Genomic DNA, 20,362 nt, shown 5'->3' with positions numbered 1-20,362 from the left:
ATTGCAACAAATCGCTACACATTGTAGTTCAATTCTATTTTTTACTAATTAATGTAAAACAAATATTTATATTGTATTTGTATTGTTCTAGTACCATGTAAAAAAATCTAAAATTAACCCATTTTTTATTTTCCTAATCCGCACCGTTGATCGCGTCACTCCTTCCCTACACTTGACGTCGCCCTTCACCCTTCGCGTCTCATCCCCATTCCCACTGCACTTTCCCACTCATTTACTTCTCGCGTTCCCTTTTTCACTACTCTATTTTCTCCCGCTTTCACATGAATTATAATTAGGACTATAATACACACGTCCTGTGGTAAATACATTTGAAATGATAATACAATACGTACAATTTATCGTTTATATTTATACTATATGTGTTACAAGGTAGATTATACATTATGATATAACATAATCATACAGTTCATGTAAAGACTAATTATGGTTTGTTGCATAAAAAAATATTTCATAGAGTGCTCATTTTTAAGCGTGCTTGGAAGTATTCACCATCTCCTTTGGTTGCCTGTTTGTTAATTTCCTTATGGCGCTCCCGACTTACTATCTGTTCCAAAACTTCTCCGTCACCTTTGATTAATCTTGAAAACAAAATCACAAAAACAAGAGTTCATTTTAACGTCTACGTATACAAGGGCAAAAAAATCTTAGAATTTAGAAGTAAAAATATAACAACAAAGCTTTTGTATATCGCAAATGATATATTTACTGCATCCGTATTGTATTTACCTGTATCTTCCAGTCTCTTCATCATAAACTTTGCGCATAATACTCTGTCTTTTTTCCCACTCCTCTTTTGTCATAGGTGCCATAGCTTTTGCTTTTTCTGTTACTTCCGAAAAAATTTCCTTACTCTCTTTGCCTCCTTCTTCTTTATTTTCTTTCGACTTCTTACCGTGTCCCTTTTTCTTAGATGTATACTTTTTGTACTTCTTCTTAAGTTTCTTCATTCGCTTCTTCTTCTTCCGTTTTTTCATGGCCTTTTTCAATTTCTTAGCCTTCCTTTTGGCTTTCTTTCGCTTCTTTTCATCTTCTGAGCTATCAGTACTGCTGCTGCTACTGCTAGTACCAGTATCACTGCTACTACTGGTACTAGAGCTGCTACTGCTATTGTCGCTGCTACTGCTACTGACACTGGAGGAACTGGAACTGGATAAAGATCTCTTCCTTTTTGATTTTTTACGATTTAACTGAGTTTGGTCTTGTGCACTATCTGCTTTTCTCTTCTGTTTGTCTTTGACTTGCTCAACTACTTCCATGTTATCTTTTATTGAATCAGATCTTTCCATCTTTGAGACAACTCGCGGTTGATTTGTGCGCTCCTTTGAACTGTTTTCTCGCACAGGTTGACTAGTTGCATCTTTGCTGGTATTTTTATGATAATCTTGCATCCTCGATCTACCATAACCAGTGCTTCTGTCATAACTTCTATTATTGTATCTATTATAGTAATGATTGTTATACGCACCCCTCTTATTTTTGTCATAATAATTATAGTGTCTGTAAGGTCGTGAATTGTTATAAGGTCGTGAATAGCCATAATCTCTTTGATTATCTTGAAAATTGTTGTATCTCTTGTAATACAATCTATGATCATTACTGTACTTTCCACCCCTTTTCTGTGACTCTGATCCATTTTCATATTTCTTAACTTTATGTTCTGTATCCCCATCTTTGCCCTTCCTCGCTTTATGTACATTCCTCTCCGAACTTGAAATGCTAGAAGAACTGGAACTGTTGGAACTACTTCTGCGCTTTGACTTCTTCCTCTTATCTTTGCAAACGTTTCGTCTCTTTTTATTCCTCTCAGAAACATTGCTATCAGAAGAAGCTGATCGCCTCTTCAACTTGTTCTCTGTTTTAATTGAAAACTCTGTTTCCATGACGAGTTTATTCAAATTATTCATCATTCGAATAATGATCTGGCAAAAACAAATCGTATTGAAGGTAAGTTTTACGTGAATAAAATCCCCACATTATAGTAAAGAAATCATAAATTAAATCATATACTTCATAAAATTGAATCTACAAAAGTACTCCATTTACTGTATTCCATTATTAATATTATTCACAAAAACACAATTGTATATCTTAACAAGGCACATTTTCATTCAAATATCATAAGAGATTTAGTTTTCTTGAAGAATTACTGTTTACTTACGATATTGCTAGAAAGATATAACCTCCATAGTCACGAACCACGTTATCTCAGAAAATTATTGTACAAATAACACTAATGCCTGCCTTTGTTGTTTACCCATGAAAAGTTAACAATATGGAAAAACACCGTGCATCTATTGATTTCATAAATTTCTAATCACTTCCAACGCTTTCATCGATCTGCATCGTTCTATTTCGAAAACTTGAAAGGATACTTAAGATCACTTCTCATATTCGCGTTGTTTAGGGTTTTTCGTACCTGTCTTTCTATTGGCAGTCGATTTCACTCGAATCAATGAGAATAAAGCTTTACTTTTGGTGATTATAAAAAATTTTTAATGTGCAAACGCTGGTAAGTATGTACATACCAGTAAAAACCACTATGAATGCACATTTTGACAACTTTGCATAATAAAAATTTCGTTGTACTTATTTATCGTTATATTAATAAACTTTTAAGTAATACAACAAATAAATTGAATAAAGTAAAAAGTACATTACATGTTATTTCGGAAAATGACGCAATTAGAAACAAAATGTTGCTGCAAAGACAAGGTAACCCTTTTATTTGAACGTATAGCTTTTCAATGTTTACAATACAATTATGTATTATTTGACAACGTTAAAATTAAAGGTAAAAGATGTAAGAATATTTTTACATTGTTATTGCAGAGAGGAAAAATTACAATACGCAAAAGAAACATATTTATTACAAATTAAGTTATACATTGTACTCCACCCATTATTAGAAGTACAGAGAAATGTATAGAGTATCTTTTAAGTTTATAGGTTTATTTGTATTGGTCTTTTATATTTTTATTATACATATAAATTATTATACAAGGATAAACTAATAACTTGGGAACTTTAAAGACTTAGATGTTACAATGAGATAATTACGATAAAAACAAAGTATGTTTTTTAACATTTTTCTGAACAACACTGCATATTTTGCTTGTTATATTAATTCATCGAGTGTAATCATGTTATCTCAAATCAAAATAAGATTTATCTATACAAAGCATATTACCACTGCAACTTTAATCTGGTCTCCTAAAAACAGCACTGTAAATTGTCAAATGTTTATTTAAAAATTTTGCTCTTTGGACTGTCTTGCAAATATCAGTAATCAGTAGCAAGATTTGTATTATTTTGGGTTATCAATAAATGCTATAATATGATTGCTAGTCATTTAAAATTGATAACATTTTCCGGTGCACTTAAATGTTCAAAATGTCAACTCGATTTATATAATTTATAATTATGATGCCAATTATCTACAATTAAGTATATTTTCACTGACCAAAATATTATGATATATACGAAATTCATTGTTGCAATCTAATAATTAAAAATAATGCAATTAATAACACATTTTAATTTAATGATAATTAAAAGTAATACAATTACGATTTGCAATTTAATAATTAAAAGCGCAATAAATTAATTATTAATATGTTTTTATATAAATGTCAGATATTGTCGTCTATTACCAATTGCACTGAATTGGACCCTGCTCTCTGTCAAGAGTTACATAAAATCATCGAGACAATCGCTGCACCTGGAAAAGGATTATTGGCCTGTGACGAGTCACCATTGTCCTTGAATGAGAGATTCCATATGCTCGGCATAGAAAATACGGAATCGACGAGACGTGATTATCGAGAGATGTTGCTCTCCGCGGACAAGGTCGCTGCATGCGATGGCAGTAGAAATTTTAGACGATGGCAGAGATGTAACGCAATTGATTACAAATCTAGCTATCCAATCCCAATTAAAGCAATATCAGAAAAATTTATTCTTTGCAAACTTTACAATTATTATTGAAATGGAGAAAAAATATTTTTCTTTTTCTCTAACAGAAATATAAATTTTATACCACCTTTTCCACACGTATGAACAATACCAGAAAAACAGTGAGAGTGCAATATAAATATCATACTTTTGACTTTAGACTCAACTTTCGCGATACATCAGTGGTGTGATTATGCATTGTGAGACCATCTATCAAAGAACATCGGAAGATGTGGAGTTCATCGAATTCTTGCGTCAAAGGAACATTGTAGCCGGTGTGAAGATTGACCAAGGTCTGGTGCCGCTCTTCGGCACCGAAGATGAGAAAACCACACAAGGTCTGGATGATTTACAAGAGAATTGTATTCGATACAAAAAAGAAGGCTGTCACTTTGCCAAATGGAGATGCGTTTTCTCGATGTCGGAACGATGTCCTAGTCAACTTGCGATGACCACCAATGCAAACGTTCTTGCGAGGTATCTGATAATATCAGTCATTTGCACAAGCCTTATATTGCAATTAGCAAAAGCTTGTAAAAATTTACATATTTCTTGCGCAACTTTATCAAACTAAACTGTAAACTAAATTCGAATCATTCGTAAAATTTATTTACTCTTCACATTTATATTTATTAAATATATATTTTACAATTCACGTTTGACAAAATCGTAAAAATATTGACTTGTGTATGCAAATTGTAAGAAGCAGTTGTTGCACAAGACAAAGTCTGGTTGCGTAATGCGAAATATCTTTGCTGGTGTATTTTTAAACACCTTGTTTTATTCAGATATGCCAGCATCTGCCAGCGTGCACGAATGGTTCCCATAGTGGAACCGGAAATATTGAGCAAAGGCGAACACGATATAAATCGGACTTTGCAAGTTCATGAAGAGATGCTATCCATTCTGTTTCGTGTTCTGAATAAGCATCATGTATATCTTGAAGGAATGGTTTTAAAGCCGGCAATGGTACTGCCAGGAATAAAAAATGAGATAAAATGCACACCGCAGGTATCATTTAATATATAATAATACGATAAAGCGTATTATATATTTTTTTTCTAAGAATATGAGTTACTTTTATATTTGCTCAAAAAGTACTGTGATTATCTTATTTTATCTCGTAGCTAAAAATTTTCATATTTATCTTCTTCACGTTATAAACAAAGAATTAAACTAATAAATAATTATTGTTTGGAATATAAAATTTATTGTATCAATGTTTGATTAAATTGAATTTTAAATAATAAATTTTTGATAAATTTAACAAAAAATTTGCATCACAGATTATCGCTGAGTATACACTAAAAGCATTACGAAGAACAGTTCCTACGGCGGTTCCGGCGATATTTTTTTTGAGTGGTGGTCAAACTGACGAGGAATCTGTGCTAAATCTTAATGCCATTAACGCGTACGATGATAAAAAACCATGGAGACTCAGTTTTTGTTATGGACGTGCTCTGCAGGTGTACATTATAATTGATGTTATTAAAATAACGTTTATTGCATTTTCTACACAAATTTTTTGCAAAATTAAAAATTTTTCCAATTTGAAAAAAATAGTTACACAAACGGTTAAAAAATCCATCCAATATTTCCATGTTTTCTTTAAAGTTATTTATTTATATATATATATATATAAAACTTTATGTTTCTGAAATTTGTTATACTTGTTTTGCCATAGGATACAGCAATGAAAGTATGGACTAATAATCCGAAAAACATAGAAAAGGCTCAAGCGGTACTCCTTGAAAGAGCCAAGCTATGTTCCGAGGCATCTTTAGGAAAATTACAGCTTGGAGAGAACAACATATGCACTTGAAACATCAGCAACATATTGATTGTAAGAACATTACGAATATTAAAAACATTTAGTTGAACGATATTTTAACAACAGTATTTTACAAGATACTTATATAAGATGTTACTATTATGAAAGAATAATGAAATGAAATATTATTTTAAACATAGTAAAAATACATTTATATATTATATAAATGTATTTTATGTTTCGTTAAATTATATTAAAAAATATTTGTCATTACAAAAACACACAAGTCTAATTATATAAAAAAAAGTATGTGAACTGATGTGCTACTTCTGGAATCACAGGCGCATAGGTATGTGTAAAAAAAGCTATAAATAACATTACATTATTTGGCGCTAATGCTCGCAAAAATATTTTCCACATAAAATATAATTTTTGTTAAACTCTTTATGTAAAAGACTGAATAATATAAACATATCAACCATAGTATTCATCATTGTCATACCAATGCGAAATTTTGAACATATTGAATAATGTACAGAGTCAACAATATTGGTGGTCCAAGGAAAAATCCGAAGATAACTTATTATTTATCATTCATTGCTGGGTAAACACCAAGACGAAGAGGACCAGGCCGGGAGTCATTTTTATCAATATATTATATTGTGTATGTGTGATAAGCTAATGCAGTGATTACAAAAAAGGAGGCGTGTCCGACAGTATTCACGTCCGGGTGCGTCAACCTTTGACCCATGCTTTGAAACACATGCACTAATTTCTATGAATGTCGAACAAGGTGCCCTTGGCTGACCTCTAAAATGGCGGTTCTCAACGCAAGTCTCTCGTGCGCGCGCTTGTCTGTCTACTGGTCGATATGTCGTTATCCCCGTCAGATCCCTACGCTCATCGACGCTCCATCGACTCTTTTTTTTGAACAACTCCTCACCACGTGGTACATGCCAGTTAGTCGTAAAAATAAGCATGCTGAAAAGTGACTAAAAGGACAATAGTTAAGAAAAAACTACTCGGACAATAAACTCATCTTTGTAAGTTAGTAATCTTAATTGATTCAATAATCTATGATAAAAACTATTATTCTATGTTATTATTATTTTCTCTTTGAGCACACAGTGTAAGCCACGTGAAATGACGGAAGTCGATCAGCTGATTGCGTACTCGCACTGCCTTTGACGTTTTCATGGAAGTTGAGCACCCATGCGAATGAGAGTAAGTGCGCACGCGTGTGATAAACACGCACATCAGACTTTGAACCGACGACGGCTCGCCTGCTAGTCCCTCTCAGTTGCTCTCAGTCGCACTCCAACCATCAAGTGGGTTATACGCAGGCTGACGTGCGCCGCGCGATTCTTACACACAAATCGGTAAACCACATCCTCTAAGGTGAGTTCGTGTGCTGTTTTGTTCTTACGCGGAAAAATTCCATGTCCCTGGGACGCGCTTACCTCCTGTGTATCGATCGTCTCGCACCGCTTTGAGAAATACATGAATTTTCAACCTCGATTTATCTATAACGACCTTCGACCTTGACTGACATTTGATCGTTGCCACCGTTGTGTGCGGCTCATCTGCTCTCTCGCTAATCGACGATAAGTATCAATCTTTGTACTGTCGAAATACTAATATTATTGTAGAATGATCTTATATCGCTCCGAAATTCTCTCATATGAACATGCACATCGCACGCGTGACCCATTACGTACGATCATGTGGGAAAGATATTTTTACAATATTTCGTCACTTTGTACTGCAAATGGAAAATTCTCGTCCGGCAAATCAAATAAGTATAATTTCGACGAATTTGATTTTTCTATAATATAAAAACGAAAGTATACATATATATATATATATATATATATATATATATATATATACACATATATACATATATACATATATACAGTTTATAGCAAAATTTATATTTAGAATTATGTTGATTTCAACTTCTATCGTTTTCACATACGCTGTTCTGAATATCACAAGTGTATGATGAGATTGTCGACCAATGATAAAATATTGAAAGACTATGATTGTCGTGAAATGTAGACAACACATTTCTTTGGGAAATGTCTCGATCAATGAACAGCTTTCGAGTGATAGAATATTTTCAGTCTACCATAATTTATATTGTTAATATAGTGGTCAAACATATGACGTTGACAATTGTTGATAACAATGACGCATGTCGTTTGCCTAATGCTTCCAAAGTAACAGTAAAAATTTCACTATAAAATAAACTAAATAATAAAATTATTAAGTATTGATCCATTTGATTGTACATGCACAAAATAGTGACACTATTTCGTATTAAAAAAAAAAACTGATAAAATACCAGAAAAACAGGCTATTGTTAAATGAAGCGTAACTCCAAGACTTGTAGCATTTGTCGGTATTAAAACGCATACACATAGGGATGTTTACACAACTCCAATTCGCGAAATATTTTTTATTTAAAGAAAATTTTATTAAATGAATGAAACTCCATAATGTTACGTCATTCATCGGAGAGCCGGAAGATTTTCCTGTGCGGCTGAGCATGTTCACCTTCGTACTACACGCGATCAAGCGTCTGGTATTTGCTTGCGCGGTCGATAACTCGAAACGCTGTGAAATACTTATTTTCTCTTGAAAATTTTGGGAAATTCACTCAATATCCTGAGATAAATCTATTTCGACAGATATTAACTTATTGGACACACGTGTAATATCAGATTAAAAATTAGATATAGACATTAAAAAACTATTTTTTAAAACTCTGGTTTTAAATGATGCAATGGTGAAAGCGAAAAAATAACAAAATAAGAATATTAATAAAATTAATTTGTTGTTAATCAAGTTAATCAAGTGCGCAATCGTGGCAGAAAGAATTACAAGTTACCATGAACAAACATTATTTGTGCAATCTAATACTTATATGCGGAAACATGCCGACAGTTATTTTGACAACTGACGAAATAGTCACGTGTATGTCGCATTATTAGCGCAATGCATATATGCGTTATATGAAGCATTTAGTGTATACAGATGTAACTTCTCAATTAGAAATAGAGTGTTCTGTTCAGTGTCCAATATTCTTTCGTTTTGTAAATATGGATAGGCAAAATTACCTTCTTGATATTTTTTTTATATTAAGCACTTATTATTTACAGCTGTTATTATTTTTTTATATTGAATGCTTACTGTTTTTAGAGAAGAATGAAATGTTAATGTAAATTGATGTATATTTTCTTCATGATTTTTAATTCTGTACAAATCGTCATTATACAGGTGTTATACAAATAATGCAAATCTTTCGGTAGAAACCAGTTCGATTGGTAATTTTCGCTTTCACCTTGCACTTTTGTTCGACAGGTCTGATATTCGCATGGCCGACTATATCATAAAAATACTACCAATCTAAATACATGTATATATAAGTATCGCGCTATGCAAATCGCGTTCTGGTCAATTACCAACTTCTGCGTCGCTGTAATATGCATTTGTTCTTCCGTTTGCGATGCAATTTATATCCATGTTTGTTTGCATATTGGAGAAAGAAGGCTCTCAACTCTTGTCTTTCATCTTCACAGAATCACAGAATCCACAATTAGAAATATATCACGCCGTTATTTGATATTTCTTTCTCGCGCAGGACTTTTTTGGCGAATTAATTTAGAAATCTAAACTCTTTTATTAACTTTTAACAAGTGTTGATTATAAAATTATATATAATACATATTCAGTCTTAGATCAATCTTAATCAATCTTAATGAATGATTTTGATAAGTTAATGGAAACTGCACAAAATCGACACCGCGAAACTTGTAAACACACTACGTGCGTCGAGGGCAGTGAATGCGTGCAAAACTACTCCCAAGTTCGCGCAAGTCCCGATGTTGAACCTTCTCGAATACGGGTATACGGGTCAGCTGGTCGCAAGCTTCCACGCCGGCTAACCACAGCGCATTATTTCGCTGGTGTGTTATGTATTGACCGTGAGGCAAACTTGTCTTGGACCATGGAATGCCGCCGATAATGCGACAAATCGCTCCTCCAAAAGTTGCTCTGAATGTCTCAATCGGTCCAATCCTTAATGCAAAATGAGGGTGAATGCGTGTATGGAAGAAGCAGATATTTTTGCATTTCTTCTTTAATTTCCATTGTATCATATTTGTATTTTTCTAGTTGCCTACGTGTTAAGTAATGAAGAACGTATTTATGTAACAACTGTAAGATATAAAACAGTCAAGTTTACTGAATGCTGGAAATATACGTTTTATACGCTGCTTCTTTTATGGATTCACCCTCGTTTATTTCATGAGAAAACTTAATTATGATTTTAATAAATTTCAAATATACTATCTTATGATAATCTGAACAACTGCTTACAAAATAATTTTTTTTTTTTATTAAGCGAGCACAATTACACATCTTGGTCCGATTCGGCATGTCTGCGAGTTAGCAAACAGTTTTAGTCCGTTGCGAAAGCAATTTACATAAGATCGCGCAACACATGCACGGCTATATTTTTTCGGATACCGATTGCATTAAAATAGAATAAAAGAACGATAACATTATCACACATGTAAACAACCCCGTTGACCGCCCATGACTTTCTTCGCGAACGCACACGTTACACACAATAATTACTTTATTTTTAATCCTTTACTTTCTTATTTTATACTCAGAATGATACTCAGAGTTAAATCGCAAGAAAAAAAAAATTAATTTGAAATCGATTAAACTATAATTCTGGAATTAAAATAATAAATTTTGATTAATCTCTCTTCTCTTAGGGATACTGTTACATCAGGGATATGTGTTACGTTTAGTTTTATTTAATTTAAACATAGATATATAATAAAAATTATTACGAATAAATATTCGCAAACAGAAAAAATTGATACTTGACAAACGATTGTTGAATAATTATAAATAAATTTTTAATAAACACAATAAGAAAATAATGAAATAACTTTTTTACAGTTTTAATAAATTCGTCGCTGAAGAGATTAAATAAATAAAATATGATTACATATGATGTGACATATCATATATTGTATGTTATATAAAATAGCGTGAAGACCGTTTCGCGCTGCTGTCCAAAATCCCTAGTTATTTTTGGACAGTTTATTATCGTCGTACAATAGAGATAAAAATAGTTATTTTCATCGAGATCTCCTTTGTCAAAGATGGTTCACGAATTTAGTTAGATTTTCGTTTACTTTCTTAGAAAATAAGTCGCGTAATTTATTTTAGTCGGTTTTTAATTAATTGGATGTAAGAATCATTTGTTTCTTCTTATAGATTTAAAAAAAAAAAATTTTTTTTTTTATGTCTTCAGGTGTGTGCAAAAAGAAATATATTTATTTTTAAATTAACGATTAAAGAAAGAAAATTTATGTTTAATCTCGATTTCATTTAGAAACGCATAAATTGCGTCATCTGTACATTTATTGTGCGAAAACGCTGCGCATGTTACGTCTAGTTTCGTTATACATATATATACATATATCATAAGAATGTATTTCTCCACGAGTTTTTTCATTCTTACAAACTTTATGATCTTAATAATTGCTTTCGTTCTGGGGGAAAAGAAAAATTTTATGTGAAAAATATCAAGTGCATATTATATTTTTCTTTGCCATACAAAAATTATTTTATCAACTTCAAGAATTTAAGTCAGGAATTTATGAAGAAGCAGAAGTGAAGAAAATACGCTATATAAAATTCATATTGTGGAATAATTGGAAAAATGTCTTATTATTAAAAAAAATTATTACAAAAATTAATTATTATGAAAAAGAACATTGCGCAAAAGTAATGTACGCTTAATAATAAATTGTATATAAAGTTATGATGAAATTTTTCAAACAAATAAATTCGAACGTACAACGTAATTTTAGCTCACCAGTTTCTCACAACCCTCCACCCTCTTTGCGGTGGCAACCGGATATGCGCTCTCCTCAGCCTCGTATATCTTCGTGATCGTAAATTCTCATCTTCAGACTCGCCCCGCGTGACATCGTTCTACTCCAGAAAGTTTTTCAAAAGCCAAGAGCGAGTGTAGTAATGCTCGACGGTACAACTCTCCCGTGTAAATTTATTTAAATAATACCCTAAAGTTCAACAAAGTGTTGAAATTACTCCAATATGCCTGTAAATAGACCGCTTTATATGTGTAAAATATAAGTGCGTGCTGCACTGTCATGTTACTGTTTATTATCGTTTATCGTTCTTTGTTGCTACTGTTTATCCGTGAATTTACTTTACTCCGCGACAAACGTTGTCAGTCACATCTTCGATGTGAATATTGCAAGTGCAATGTAACAGTTTCACTTATTTGTTCGAAAATTTGAGAAAATGAATCCGAAAGTTAAAGGAGTTAAATTTATTAAAATTTATCAAAATTATTATAATTATAATTTATTAGAAATTAATTAATTAATATTAATTTCCGCTTTTTCTCGAGAAAAGTCACTTTAAACTTTTCAATTCCTTCGAACAAATATTAAAATAATTTTATAATTTATTCTCTATTGCAATCTCTCTAATTATATTTTCACGTCAGATTTTCAGTTCACTCTTGAATTTATTCAGATTGAATTAAACAATAAAGTTGGTGTACTTACAGATCGAATTAATCGAAATTGAAGAAATTGATCATAATCGCGCGCGTTTCGCTCGCGGAAGATCGACCGGTGCCGGTTGACCGCGTCGCGACGCCGTCGTCTTCAGGATACACGAATTCAGGGTGAGCAGGAGGGCACCAAGAACGTCTGCGCGTGGTGCATTGCGGCTAGCCTGCCCTCCCTCTCTCCCTCCCTCTTGCCCCCTATCTCTCTCTTTCTCTCTTTCTGCCATAGTGGTGCAGAATGCGTGTTCTGTCATCCCTAACCATCCCCGCTCGTCCCTCCTCTCGACCTCTTCGATTCCCCTGTCTTGCAGTTACGCCACTGCACTGCAGCCAGGTATATCTACCCCCTGTCTGCGCTACCGACGCCGGCGGGGGTACACCGTGGGGGTGGAACACGTAGCAGATAAAACGACAGTCGGCGACTCGCGGTCGTGCGAGACGCGCGCGTTAATTCGTTCATTCAAGATGTAGTCGAAACGGAGGGGCATGTAACCCGCCGAGAGACACGTTTATCTTCTCATTCTCCTTATTTCTGGTTTCTCTTTCTCTCGTTGTGTTGGTGTTTGATTGATTAAAGTCATTAAAGGATGCGCGTCGCAGCTCGTTACTTTCGCGATCGCGGTCTCGCTTCGCGAAAACACCGGCGCCTGGCGAACGACGAGCACATACGTGACGACGTCGTCATTACAGTAACACCGCGGTCGCGACGGTAATCCTTTATTATTACACAATGTCAACGTGTACGTGTCACGTTTATTGTTATTATCTTTATTATTGTCTGTTTTTCATTATAAGTGCGCGTAACACACCGTCTAACGATGGTGATATCGAGATGCCGCGCTTTCTTGTTTACGCTCGGTGAGTGCCACGATAAAATTTCGATCATTCCGGTGGGTGGTTTTCGACAGAGGTAAGAGAATGATATTGCCACGCGCAATTTTTTTTTATCCGAGATAGAGTTTGAGATCGGTACAATTTCGATGCGAATTTAAATTCTGATGAAATTCTGATGAGAAATAAGAGAAATTATAAATATAAATTAATCTTTCAGCTTTTGGAAGTTAAAAAAAAAAAAGAAAAAAAAAAGAAAAAAAAAACAAGTAAAACTGCTAAAAAGTTTCAGTTTTTAGGTCGCAAGCTGATGATGTTTGTAGCAAGAAAGTAAATTCACAAACATTATAAAAATAGTTTCAATATTTATCCATTATGTAAAATGTATATGTTATAGTAATGAAATCTAAGTTTATCGATTTTAGTTGCTAGATAATAAGAGCGATCAGACATCAGAATGTCGACAGAGAAAATTTAACTGCTCTACAAAGGAACGAAAAAGTTTCGAATTATCTAATATCAGACAGGCGAAAGAGCGTTCTCAGAATAGAGCATTGTAAGATTCTTTAAGAACTCTGGAGTTGATGTACGTGTATCTATATACTCAATATAATTACCAATTTCTTTTGCAGTTGTAAATTAATTAAAATTTATATTTACTGTACAGCAAATATGTAATTTAGCATAAAAAGTGCAATAACGTATTTGTTTGGCGAATTATGAGATTATTAATTAATAAGTTATATAAACAGTTTTATCGATACGAATTTTTTATGGTGAAATCTCTTATTTTTTATAATATACATAAGCAACAGAAGTAATATTGAACCGTATAATAATGCATTTTTCTTTACAATCTCGTGTATATGTGAACTGTTTATTTATTAATATACTATTTAATGGCAGACAACTCATAACTTGTCATACGCAATAGCGGAAATTTACTGGCGAGTTCATCTGGCAAGCTCGCGTTATCTTTAGCTTTATTTATTTAGTACATCGCTCCGGCGAAGTAAAATTTCACCGTTTATTATCGCAGTACAGGTCCTAGGAGCTCTAAATAAATTGAAAAATATTTACGCGTAATTGTAAAAATATATAATTAAAAATTAATAGTTTTGCATAAAAACATGAAAATATTTTATTTCCAGTATTTTTGAACAATAAATTTTGTTTGTGTTAAAATGCTGTGTGCTTAAAAGCACTGGAGAATTTTATTTGCATTTATTAATTTGGAAATGTTAAAGGCGATATTGCAATGTATAAAAATAGGATGTACAAACAAATAATTTAATTCTATGGAAAAATTTGAGAAAAATCAGCAATAAAAATGCAGAATTTTATGATGAAAATATATCGCATTGTTAATTCAAATGAACGACAAAAAATGATAAATAATGGACAATGTTCACAATGTTCATAATTTCGCGAATGCTATACGGACAGAGCGATGTTGGGAAGCTACTGTGTATTTTCATTTCACGCGATGCTTCGGATTCATCTGTAATATTAAAGGCGTTGCCGTCTCCAGAGTACCATTCCATTAGTCGAGTTAGACGACGAACACGTGGGAATTCTCGTTAATCCGATAAAATCATACGTGACGAATCGTTGAGTGATCTCTGATTCCTTTTCGGATGGACTTGGAAATTTCAAGCCATCTACAGATATAGATCTATCTCTTTACCTATCAAAGACCTATCAATTGTTAATGGTTCATATTACTTCATCATTTCACCATAATTTTTAACTCTTTCCGAACGGACGTGCTCTACAAAGAACACCCTCTTTTATATTTTCAAAATTACTCGACTGCTTGATTCTTGTGAAAGGCTTGGTCTATAGGGGTATTTGTTGATATTTTATTCAAGTTTCAGGTCAAAAATACAAAATTCAAAGTGGCAGATTCAATATAGTGGACCAAATTTCAATAAAAATAATCGGATTATCTGGAAACTCGGTTTTAGGGAGTTTTCAAGGTTATCTAAATTCGAATACAACCTCAGAATTATGAAATTAAAAATGGATCCAATATGATGAAATAAATTTTGAAAAAATAATTGAATTATCTTGAATCTCGATTTTAGGGAATTTTGAAATTCTAAAGTGAGTTTAGCGATTTCAAAAATAATCTAAAACCGAGCTTTTCATGATAATCGGATGAATTTCTTGAAATTTGGTCCGCCGTATTGGTTTCGCTACTTTGAATTTTGAAATTCTAGGACCGCAATCAAATTCAGCTACTCTGAAAAGCCTTAGACAGTAAGGCTTGCGTTCACTTGGTTAAAAAGCTCCTGTTCCGAAAGGGTTAATCGATTATCGATGTACTTACTTTGCTGGATTCTGCTAAAATTTGCGATCATTATTAACATTAATCCAAATTTGGTTAATAAAGTGTTATTCTCGAATTTGCAGAAAATGGTAGCGGAAAAGTACAACAAACTCGAACCCGATCTTGCGGAGGAACTACGCACGATTGCCCAACAGATTGTAGCGCCTGGCAGAGGTATTCTAGCTGCTGATGAGTCGACCACGACGATCGGCAAACGTCTGCAGGACATCAGCGTTGAGAACACGGAAGACAACCGAAGGGCTTATAGACAGCTGCTTTTCACTGCAACAAAGGTATGCTGAATTAATAATTGATAGAGAACTTACAAAAAAGCATTTTAATGAACAGTTTATTTGTATAACGTAAATTATAAATTTTATTTTATTTATACAAAGTAAGTCAAAAAGTAAAGAGATATTTTCCATTGATTTAGGAACTAAAAAAGTCCTTTCCACTTTTTGATTTATACTTAATATTTTAAATCCATCTATATATGTATATATCTTTGTGGTCTTGCAGAACTCAATAGTTCAAAGTCGCAACGACAACATTTCTTTCTGAATTCCTAATCTGTGCTGTTTCAACCTGATTCATTTCAGGCATACCTGATTCTTACTTAAATCAATTATCATATTGCCCCCACATCGTCTTTTTCACTTTCCAATGGATGCTTTTTAGTCATAAAAAGCATGTAATAATAATAATAATAATAATAATAATATTAAAATAACATAACTATATAATATTAAAATTATGTTAAATAATTTATATAAATATAAAATATTAATAATTTTTTATAAGCAATTTGTATATTTATAATTAATGTAAATCTAAATTCTTATCTAATTATTCCGATACTTGTTTCATTGTTTTGAGAAATTATTAGTTATATATTTTATTCTACCAGAAAATATAAATCGTAATTATAATAAATATCTTTCTTCAGGATGTCATCGGACAGCACATCTCTGGAGTAATTCTCTTCCATGAGACTCTCTATCAAAAGGCAGACGATGGTACACCGTTCGTCGAGCTGTTAAAGCAGCGCAACATCATCCCCGGTATCAAGGTTGACAAAGGTGTCGTCCCGCTTTTCGGCACAGACAACGAATCCACGACTCAGGGTCTCGACGATCTCCAAGCGCGTTGCATCCAATACAAGAAGGACGGTTGTCACTTTGCCAAATGGCGGTGCGTATTAAAGATCACCAAGGATACGCCAAGCAAGCTCGCTATCTTGGAGAATGCAAATGTCTTGGCCCGCTACGCTTCTATCTGTCAGAGCGCAAGGATCGTACCGATCGTGGAACCAGAGATCCTTCCCGATGGTGACCATGACCTCGCTCGTTGCCAACAAGTCACGGAGGAGGTTTTGGCGGCCGTATACAAGGTATATTATTGACCTCTGTCTTTTTTAAAGGAAAAAAAGCAAATGAATTTTGCTTTCTTCACTCTTTTTTTATGTTATAAGTTTTGAGAAAGTCTTGAGAAAATTGTGAAGTATTTAAATTGGTAATGGAAAATCTATTAGTAACTTACTCGGAATAAAAGATGTTTATATATTTATTTATTTTCTTTTTAGTCGGCCCTACGGTGTAGGCTCTTCTCTCAATTTGAATCTGTATCTTTGCCTTTTTGTTTTTGTCTTAAATTCTCATTGTCAGTATATGAAAGTTGCGGTTTTATTATTCAAATTTTGTTGTTGTGCATCTCTCAATAAATTAAGATTAAATCTAAACAATAAGACACAATTATAAATGGTAGACAAAATTTGAACGCGAAAATTTGCAGAGATAAAACATTTTTTCATGTATATTTATCTTATATTATACATATCTAAATCTAAAACTGAGCTTTAAAGTTATTGGAAAATAATATTTTAGTGGCAATGAAATTGTATACAGTGAGAGTGTAACTATAAAGTTTTTATGCAGCATACGTGTACTTGGAAACTGTTTAAAATAAAAATTTATTCAATCTTTTTATTCTAATTAATTATAATTGATAACATTTAATTTAGATTGAATTTTACAAACAATAGTCTGAGATAATATTTTAAAAGTATTAATATAAAAAGTATAAAAGTACAAAAGCGAGAATTCATGTAAGAGACGATAGAAGTTTTCATATATATCATGTTTAAAGTTTTGATATGTGCAACATTTATATATATATATTTATTTGCAGGCACTCTCAGATCACCACGTATATCTCGAAGGAACGCTGCTGAAGCCCAACATGGTGACTCCAGGTCAGAGCTGTCCAACGAAGGCGACACCACAGCAGATTGGTGCCGCCACGGTGACGGCATTGTTGCGCACTGTACCACCGGCGGTACCCGGCATCACCTTCCTCAGCGGCGGTCAATCCGAGGAAGAGGCGTCGGTTAATCTGGATGCCATTAACAAATATCCAGCAAAGAAACCTTGGGCGTTGACGTTCAGCTATGGACGTGCCCTGCAAGCTTCTGTGCTTCGCGCTTGGCAAGGCAAAGCCGAGCAGGTCGCCGCCGGTCAACAAGAGCTGCTTAAGAGGGCCAAGGTAAATAATTACATCTTGAATATTTGAATATTTGTTTTGTCTAAAACATCTACGGATGTTTCACATATATGGTTTATATTCACCTTTAATACTTATCTTCTGCATTTGTGGCTAGATAGCAGCTGTCTAACTAGTTTGTCTTTCTTTGATTTCTGTTTTGATTTTTCAAAGTAATTTTCTCTTCTAACATTTACATTTTGTATTATCTTTTGACCTATATCTCACACATTTGCAACCCTCTTTTGACGAAGAAAAATCTCATACTTTTTTTGTTCTGTAGCTATCGTTAAATGGTCGCTTGGAGCATTCGAGGCTACGGAGCGACGCGTATTTACTTTCTTTGCATGTTCTATGTAATGTGTGCTTGTTTAGGCAAATGGCGCAGCCTGCCAAGGCAAATACATCGCCGGCAGCATTTCTAGCAAAGCTGCTGATACCTCTCTCTTCATCAAATCTCACGTCTACTAAAAAATCTTACCTTTCCGCACAGTCTATTTTTTTTCTGCCAGTAAGTATAATGAGATAACATTGAATACTTTAACTTTTCGTAAATCAATATTCATCTGTTTACAGTGACGAATGAATGATTTTTATTACTCTCTTTCTAATACAAAAATACGATTTATAATATTTTAAAGCTCTTATAATGATCCATGAGACGTTAACGTTATTTTTTAAAGACAAATAACCAAATAATGTTTTGTGCGTTTATATCCATATATATGTAATATTTATATTTTTATAATCTTTTTTCTTGAAGAAATCTCTGAAAATGTAAAAAATGATACTTGAAATTTTATAAATTACACTATATTACGTTTACAAAATATCTAAGTTAATTATTCGTTCAATCTCTTTTGATTCCTTTTAATTAATTTTAATTAATAAAACTTAATTTATACTAACTTATAAACTTTTTGTACTTTTATTTCTATTTTAAAATTCTTGCAAACTTTTTTACGTAGCAGACGCACTTAATGTTAATGTTACAACTAAAACTGAATTTTCTTTTTTTCAACAGGCGAACAGCGAATCGGCACTTGGTAAATACGCGGGTGGTGTCGCTGGCGCTGCGGGAGATGCGGCTCTCTTCGTCGCCAACCATGCGTATTAGATTGACTCATAGAAAAAAATCAATTCAGAGAGTACCATTAGAAACGTGAAATTGAACCGCGTGAGAAGCATCTCCTGGGATTATCGTCATTGTCCTTCTCTACCAAAATTGCGCAGAAGTAAATTGCATCCAAGACGATCGAGAATCACACAAAACTTAAAGTTTCCAAGAAGATTGCTTGTCTCTCCTTTTTTTGTTCTTAAACGTGATCGTTTTTCATGAGTAATTGCATGTTTTTAAAATTTAACAGAATGATTAAACTCGAATCATGTACAATAAATTTCTATTGATTGCTTACAGTTTTTAATCAATCTCTGATAATGTGTGTTTCATGACTCAGATTAATATCTCATAACTGGTACAGCAAATTGGTTAGCTGTTTGATGAAAATCTAGAAAATCTCGTAAATTCCTTGTCCTTTAAGGAGTTTTAACAAACAACTTCGTAATAGTATGTATACAAAATATTGAGTTGAAATTATTTTTCGGCGCGGTCTTTTGTTTCGATTTTCTGTCGATACTTTTGCTACTGTTTTAATTCATCGAGCAATTAGTTGAACGAGGTTCAAATCCACCAGTAATAAATGATCGAAGGACGGAAATCGAGGCACTACATACCGCACACGAATAGATTTTACGAAACTCGATATTACGATACGCATTATTATTATATTCTGTAATTCTACAAAAAGCAGATATATAATATATACATATATAAATATATATATTATCAATGTCGTTATACGGTATTCTATGTGTATAAAATAAAAGAACGCAAGAAACAGAAATATGCAAAATAAAACGAATATTAAATGTTATTTGTTAGCAATTGAGTCAAATATTACGAAATCGTGCTATATTGTGTCATCTACTTATACTATGTGTATAGATCTTGCATAGACACTTAAGTAATCTATTGAGAGTTATCTCATACGTCGGTGTTATATCTAAATATTTCCATTGTAATCTAGGTCACCAAATACAACTGTGGAGGGCAAAAAAAAAAAAAAAAGAAGTTATGCATGACTTATTTCAAAATCTCCTTCTGAAATTTTAAAATAACTAATCTGAAACCTATAAATATCAACTTACCACTTAATATGTAAGTAACGTGGTAAAAGCAAGAATATAATTGTAAAATTTATTATAAAAGATGCAAAACATTAATGCC

General features: G+C 33.0%; 3 protein-coding genes and 1 long non-coding RNA gene across 12 annotated transcripts; 2 read left to right on the top strand and 2 right to left on the bottom strand.

Moving 5' to 3' along the window:
* Window positions 1-350: 350 nt before the first annotated feature.
* On the bottom strand, window positions 351-2,418 carry LOC105673600 (ADP-ribosylation factor-like protein 6-interacting protein 4). The gene is made up of 3 exons (XM_012369359.2): window positions 2,180-2,418; window positions 748-1,940; window positions 351-599 (listed from the first exon to the last, which is right to left on the bottom strand). The coding sequence occupies exons 2-3, from the start codon at window positions 1,926-1,928 to the stop codon at window positions 470-472; spliced, it is 1,311 nt and encodes a 436-aa protein (XP_012224782.2). The 5' UTR covers window positions 1,929-1,940; window positions 2,180-2,418; the 3' UTR covers window positions 351-469.
* A 120-nt stretch (window positions 2,419-2,538) lies between these two features.
* Window positions 2,539-7,141, top strand: LOC105673577 (fructose-bisphosphate aldolase-like). 7 transcript variants are annotated; one of them, XR_010891124.1, is made up of 9 exons: window positions 2,539-2,733; window positions 3,707-3,867; window positions 4,133-4,449; window positions 4,761-4,983; window positions 5,259-5,438; window positions 5,657-5,815; window positions 6,282-6,407; window positions 6,537-6,786; window positions 6,872-7,141. XR_010891124.1 is itself a non-coding variant. In XM_012369317.2 (6 exons), the coding sequence occupies exons 1-6, from the start codon at window positions 2,565-2,567 to the stop codon at window positions 5,792-5,794; spliced, it is 1,188 nt and encodes a 395-aa protein (XP_012224740.1). In that variant the 5' UTR covers window positions 2,539-2,564; the 3' UTR covers window positions 5,795-6,229. The 7 variants fall into 7 exon arrangements, 5 of the variants coding, with proteins under 5 accessions (XP_012224740.1, XP_012224742.1, XP_067214845.1 ...); XR_010891125.1 differs by lacking the exon at window positions 6,282-6,407; XM_012369317.2 differs by lacking the exons at window positions 6,282-6,407; window positions 6,537-6,786; window positions 6,872-7,141 and having other exon boundaries at window positions 5,657-6,229.
* Ald1 (fructose-bisphosphate aldolase) lies at window positions 6,990-20,229 on the top strand. 3 transcript variants are annotated; one of them, XM_012369321.2, is made up of 6 exons: window positions 6,990-7,141; window positions 15,621-15,830; window positions 16,484-16,927; window positions 17,725-18,078; window positions 18,451-18,586; window positions 19,100-20,229. In XM_012369321.2, the coding sequence occupies exons 2-5, from the start codon at window positions 15,624-15,626 to the stop codon at window positions 18,544-18,546; spliced, it is 1,101 nt and encodes a 366-aa protein (XP_012224744.1). In that variant the 5' UTR covers window positions 6,990-7,141; window positions 15,621-15,623; the 3' UTR covers window positions 18,547-18,586; window positions 19,100-20,229. The 3 variants fall into 3 exon arrangements, with proteins under 3 accessions (XP_012224744.1, XP_012224746.1, XP_012224745.1); XM_012369322.2 differs by lacking the exon at window positions 6,990-7,141 and adding an exon at window positions 13,046-13,284; XM_012369323.2 differs by lacking the exon at window positions 18,451-18,586 and having other exon boundaries at window positions 6,992-7,141.
* On the bottom strand, window positions 9,405-12,647 carry LOC137000988 (uncharacterized). Its single transcript, XR_010891128.1, has 3 exons — window positions 12,370-12,647; window positions 11,649-11,856; window positions 9,405-9,826 (listed from the first exon to the last, which is right to left on the bottom strand). It is a non-coding gene; the product is annotated as an uncharacterized lncRNA (long non-coding RNA).
* Window positions 20,230-20,362: the final 133 nt, after the last annotated feature.

The sequence above is a fragment of the Linepithema humile genome, chromosome 7 (assembly GCF_040581485.1).
Source record: "Linepithema humile isolate Giens D197 chromosome 7, Lhum_UNIL_v1.0, whole genome shotgun sequence".
In the NCBI taxonomy this organism is placed as follows: domain Eukaryota; kingdom Metazoa; phylum Arthropoda; class Insecta; order Hymenoptera; family Formicidae; genus Linepithema; species Linepithema humile.
This window is presented reverse-complemented; position numbering and strand designations above follow the sequence as displayed.

Coding starts and splice junctions, on each gene's coding strand:
- LOC105673600 (XM_012369359.2), bottom strand. CDS start 1,928: ATGATGAATAATTTGAATAAACTCGTCATGGAAACAGAGTTTTCAATT. Junction 600..747: donor GAAGAGACTGGAAGATACAG/GTAAATACAATA, acceptor TTTGTTTTCAAG/ATTAATCAAAGGTGACGGAG.
- Ald1 (XM_012369321.2), top strand. CDS start 15,624: ATGGTAGCGGAAAAGTACAACAAACTCGAACCCGATCTTGCGGAGGAA. Junction 15,831..16,483: donor TGCTTTTCACTGCAACAAAG/GTATGCTGAATT, acceptor ATCTTTCTTCAG/GATGTCATCGGACAGCACAT. Junction 16,928..17,724: donor TTTTGGCGGCCGTATACAAG/GTATATTATTGA, acceptor ATTTATTTGCAG/GCACTCTCAGATCACCACGT.
- LOC105673577 (XM_012369317.2), top strand. CDS start 2,565: ATGCACATTTTGACAACTTTGCATAATAAAAATTTCGTTGTACTTATT. Junction 4,984..5,258: donor AGATAAAATGCACACCGCAG/GTATCATTTAAT, acceptor TTTGCATCACAG/ATTATCGCTGAGTATACACT. Junction 5,439..5,656: donor GTTATGGACGTGCTCTGCAG/GTGTACATTATA, acceptor GTTTTGCCATAG/GATACAGCAATGAAAGTATG.